The sequence below is a fragment of the Bombina bombina genome, chromosome 3 (genome assembly GCF_027579735.1).
Source record: "Bombina bombina isolate aBomBom1 chromosome 3, aBomBom1.pri, whole genome shotgun sequence".
Lineage (NCBI taxonomy): Eukaryota > Metazoa > Chordata > Amphibia > Anura > Bombinatoridae > Bombina > Bombina bombina.
Genome location: NC_069501.1, coordinates 1205322560 through 1205328559, shown reverse-complemented (window position 1 = coordinate 1205328559; position 6000 = coordinate 1205322560). Strand labels below are relative to the sequence as shown.

The following is a 6000-nucleotide window of genomic DNA, read 5'->3' as shown; positions in this document are numbered from 1 at the left end:
ATGGTTACTAACTTGCTCTCACCAATCTACGGTTACCACTTCAGCCATGCACTATATATACACTATTCATATTCCTCCCTGCACACCCTGCAGCATCTGTAACTTATAATTGTCCAGCAAAACATGGCTGAGGTGGCAACCCTGCATCCATTAGCTGATTATTTCACCTGTGCTTTATTTCAGATATCATGAAAACATGGCCCATTGGTGTGTCCTGAGGACTGGAGCTGAAAAATATTGATTTACATTACTATAAAGGAGGTTGTGATATACATTATGAAACACATTTTATATATATAAATATATAAATATATTTTTATGAGGTTTGTAAATAGCAGAAATCATCTTTAATTACACTGAGGGACAACAGGACAATATTAGTCATTTACAAAAAATACAGAGATAAAATGCTTACAGTTATAAGTATGTGATAACTAGTGATAATAAATGATAATTAGTGGACAAATAAAAGTCTTTCTATATTATGTACACCGTTTGCTTCCAACCAGCTCACATTTTACAGGATTGTATGGGATTGAAAGCTCTGTCTTGATTAGGGTTCCCAAAATGTCACTTTAAATGAGGACATGTATGAAGAATTCAGTACATATGTCATGATTCCCAATCTGGCATTCTCAATCTGTTCCTTTAAATGCCCCACTACAGTACATGTATTTTTTCCAAGTGTCCTTCTATGTCTTGGTCCCTCCTGACCCCATTAAAAAGAAAAAGAAATAGTTATTTTTGTGCTGCTGATAAATAGATTCTTAAATAGTTATTTCTGTGCTGCTGATGGCTTGTATCAATAGCACTAGCTTATACTTTAACTTTATCTTACTTTAAGTTTACCTTGAAGACATTCCCCATTCAAAATAGCAATCAAATGGATTTTCATTAAATATATATAGTTAAAAAAAAAAAAACATAGCATATACTCAATGCTTACCATAACTCACTATAAATCTGATTTGTATACATTTACTATGAGTAAAATATTTTAATTCATTTTTTTATTTTTACTTGACTAGTTATTCCCGTATGCATAATATGCATAATAAAACAACTTTGCAATATACCTTCCTTATTAATTTTGCCCCGTTTTCATGTAATTGAGGATATTAGAATTCTCAGAACATAAAATGTACCCTGCTTTCTCTAATTGGTATTATCTGATAGCAACTGCAAAACAATGTACTTTATACTAACATTATGACTGTAGCTAACCTTGTTGTCTGCAGACTAAAGCCCAGATTGGCTCTCCCAAATACACAAATGGTGAGGGGAGCTATAACAAGACATGTTTACAAAAAAGTCCTTCATAACATTTTTTTTTCATGATTCAGATAAAGAATACAATTTAAACAACCTTCCAATTAACTTCTATTATCTAATTTGCTTCATTCTTTTAGTATCCTTTATTGAAGCAACAACAATGCACATGGGTGACCCATTAACATGAAGCATACATGTGCAGCCACCAATCAGCAGCTCCTGAGCCTACCTATATATGCTTTACAACAAAGGATAGAAAGAGAATCTTCTAAATCTTGAAAGAAAATAATTTGGGTTTTATGTCCCTTTAAAACGGATTTATTCAGGGTTAGAACATGAGTTAAAAAAAATGAAATCCATTTCAAAATGTCCTCTTCCAGATGAAACAAAGAGAAGGGTTGACTAAATTCAGTTCTATATGACCAGACAGAGAGACAGTAAAATCATATTTCTTTGCAATTAGGGTTGCCAGGTGTTCAGTATTCAACCGGACAGTCCAGTATTTTAGCAGGCTGTCCGGTAAAATCCAAAAATACTGGACACTTAAAGGGACAGTAAAGTCAAAATTAAACTTTCATGATTCATATAGAGCATGCAAATTTAAGCATAAGAGCTCAGGAGTGTGCACGTGCCTTAAGTACTCTATGGGAGCAGTGTTTCGCAACATTTTTTGTAGCTTTTTTATATGTCACCATTGTTATCCTATGTGGCAGCTAAATGTAAAGGGCCTCCTATGCCTCTATGGATTACATATGTGCCCCCCAAAAAAGTAAGTGCATATTTTCTATTATTTGTTCTAGAGGAGGCCATGTGGAATGTTATATCATTGCTGTGTGTGTGCTCCTGGCAGTCAAGGGATCAAATCACTACGGTACATGTGTGGTACTGGCAACCAAGGAAATAAAATGACTGCCCAGTTGCAAAAAATATAGATTGTGGGATTAAACATGGGCCTAACGTTGAACGTTTGGGGGGACATTGTTTGAACCCAGCTACCATCCGTGCTCATTCACCTATAGGTTATATCCGGCATTCTTATGGAGCACAGCTGGCAACCCTAGTTACAATTGTAACACGACATTTGCAAGAAAACGTCATAACATTTTTAATACATTTACAAATATGCTGACAAGGTCTTCACTCTGCTGATGCTGCTCATCAATGTTTGGAAAATTAAATGGTCATTAAAGTTAATTTTATATACAGTGTGTATCAGAAATTAATTGCTGCATTACAAAAGTATTTACAACTGTCATTTCTTCAGCACAATTTTCATTTTCTGTAGTACAGGGACACACCTCTGGGTGTGGTTTATCATATCTCCTTTTCTGTAGACACTTAACAACAGATATAAATGAGCTCCTGCATATATGAAGCAATCACTGTGTGTAGCATGTAGCAGGGTCAGCGCTCTTTTGGCGGGAATGGAAAAGAAGGCAAAATAAATCATGCACAAAGCATAATTACACCTTATATATTTTTGAGTTTAAAAAATGAAATAAATGCAGTAATGCACAAAATCCTATAGGGGCGCTTCCTAACTAGTACTAAAACATATAACTAAACAAACAAATAGGCAGTTCTCTGTCAAAGGATGGTCAACTCCTGATGAGTGGTAATCTGTAGAAAGAAAACAGAGGCAACACAATAGCCTAGTACCACCAAACCAAGTGATGATATATATGAGACAATAGTATACTCACAAACGTGATGCACCCAATGGTGCTACTGGGGCAGGCTGGAACTTTCTAGTAGTCTAGCTCACTGATTCAAACCGACTTTAGTGCAGGCCCAGAAATTCCAAAGGATCACCACCAACACATATGTAGGGATACAAAGCAAACAGCCATTGCCCAGTACAATTGTGGCAAAAGCAAAGTTGTAAGAAGTGATTGCACTTATAAGAAAGAAAGCACCTCCAGGTGCAATTCAAGCAGACTGAGCTTCACTGTGAAAAACTGCTCCAAATCCCCATGAGTAAGATGACAAAGTCCTCAGCAAAAGCAAGTGTATAAATAAAAACAATATCTTTATTAAAAAGTGAAGCAATTACACTTGCTTTTGCTGTGGACTTTGTCATCTTACTCCTGGAGATTTGGAGCATATCCAGTTTTTTGCAGTGGAGCTTAGTCTGCTGGGCGGCTGTGAAGTCCCAGTCTGCTTGTATTGCACCTGGAGGTGCTTTCTTTCTTGTAAGTGCAATCACTTCTTACAACTTTGCTTTTGCCACAATTGTACTGGACCATGGCTGTTTGCTTTGTATCCCTAGTTACATAGGTGTTGGTGGTGATCCTTTGGAATTTCTAGGTCTACACTACAGTCGGTTTAAATCAGTGAGCTGGACTACTGGAAAGTTCCAGCCTGCCCCAGTAGCACCATTGGGTGCATCACGTTTGTGAGTATACTATTGTCTCATATATATCATCACTTGGTTTGGTGGTGCTAGGCCATTGTGGTGCCTCTGTTTTCTTTCTACATATTTTTGAGTTTAATGTCCCTTTAATTTAGGAGGTTCCTCTAATGATAAACTCCAAAAAAACATGGAAGGTGTAACAGTTCATTACTGGGCCTTCTAAGCCTTTTTCTACACTTGATGGGGATCTTCACACCCATCACACACCACACTTATATATGCACACAAACAAACCACACACCACATATACATAAACACACACACACACACACACCACATACACACACACCGCTTAAACATACACACTCACATACACACACACATACACACCACATACACACACCCACAACATACACACACACACATACACACACACACACACACACACACCACATATATATACACATGCACAAACATACACACACATACACAAACACACACATACACATATACACACACCACATATACACACATTCACACACACATACATACACACATACACATACACACACACAACATACACACAAACACACACCACACATACATACATACACACACACAAACACACACACACACACCATATACATACACATACACACACACATACATACATATACATACACACAAACACACACCACATATACAATCAAACACAAACATACACACACACCACATATACATATACACACACACAAACACATACACACACCTACACACACCACATTTACATATACACACAAACCACATACACACATATACACACACACTCACACACACCACATATACATACACACACAATATACTTCACCACGTGCATTCACACATACAAACATATACACACAACATACCTTACAACATGCATTAACTTATCAATACACACACACCACATATACATACACACCCAAACATACACACACAACATACTTCACCAGGCGCATTCACTCATCCACACACACACTCACACAGATACATACAACATACCTTACAACATGCATTAACTTATAAATACACACATCACATTCCGCACCACACACATTCACTCTTCCATACACACCTCAACATATACCGCACCACACACATTCACTCATCCATACACACACGCCACATACCGCACCACACACATTCACTCATCCATACACACACGCCACATACCGCACCACACACATTCACTCATCCATACACACACACCACATACCGCACCACACACATTCACTCATCCATACACACACACCACATACCGCACCACACACATTCACTCATCCATACACACACACCACATACCGCACCACACACATTCACTCATCCATACACACATGCCACACCACATTCAATTAGTAATATGAACAGGGTCAATGTAAATAAATCTGATACTGGACTTACCTATCAGAGCATTAAACAAGTTACTTCTAAACATACATACAACTTTCTCAATTGCTTGTATGAGTTGTTGATCTCTGGGTTTTCTTAATTTGCTGCAGTATTCTTCCAATAATGCCAATGCCCTCTCAGTATCTGAAAATATAACAGCAAGAAGACATTATGTTGAATGCTGAACCTGTTGATTAGGCTTACCGAGCGACTAATTTATAAATTTCAGACTTCAGAGAAATAAAATCTCAATGCCAGAGGGAGCTAAAAAGATTCTCAACATAGAAAAAATTCCCACTGTATATGCATAAAGTAACATAAAGAAATGTTGGAGACTTGGAGATTTTCTTTACAAACCATCTATTTAAAGATTAGCTAAAATCCCTTATAAATACAATTGTATTCATTGAAAGGCAGCTGTAGCCAAGATAAAGTCTGAATAACTAAATATTTGAATATGCAGTATGGCACAATCCTGTAGCACTTTCATTGTAGAACAAAGACATTACTGAGAATTTACAGGTGAGGCAGATAACATATTTTTGTTAGTTCCACTTTGGAGTTACAAGCACTGCTGTTCTCAAGAGCTCAAGTCCTAACTGCGCTCAAAGTAAAAAATTTAGCACGGTCGGATTAGTGCACTTATTACAAGTTGAAAGTAAAAAGTTAGTGCGCTAACAAAATACTCAGGCCTGCTAACTTCAAGACTTCGGATAGGGGGACCACTCTAACACCTTCTCCCAATAGACTTCTATGGGGCGTGGTACAAAAAGCCTTATTAGTAATTGCTTGTGTGCTAACCAGACACTGCGCTAGATCAACTGCGCTAAAGCCAATGGTGTGTTAGGAATACTTTACATTCCTATGTTCTTCACTATAAGATATTTTTTTTATTTTACCTACACCTATGTATCTATATGAATATATACAGATATATATGGATAGAT

General features: G+C 37.1%; 1 protein-coding gene across 1 annotated transcript in view; it reads right to left on the bottom strand.

Annotated features, from left to right (window-relative positions):
* The window catches only part of LOC128654639 (disks large homolog 1-like), a 597403-nt gene that overhangs the window by 546283 nt on the left and 45120 nt on the right, over positions 1-6000 (bottom strand). Inside the window, exon 2 of the mRNA XM_053708662.1 lies at positions 5066-5197. Within this exon, the coding sequence (XP_053564637.1) occupies positions 5066-5197 (132 nt within the window). The remainder of the gene's footprint in view (positions 1-5065; positions 5198-6000) is intronic.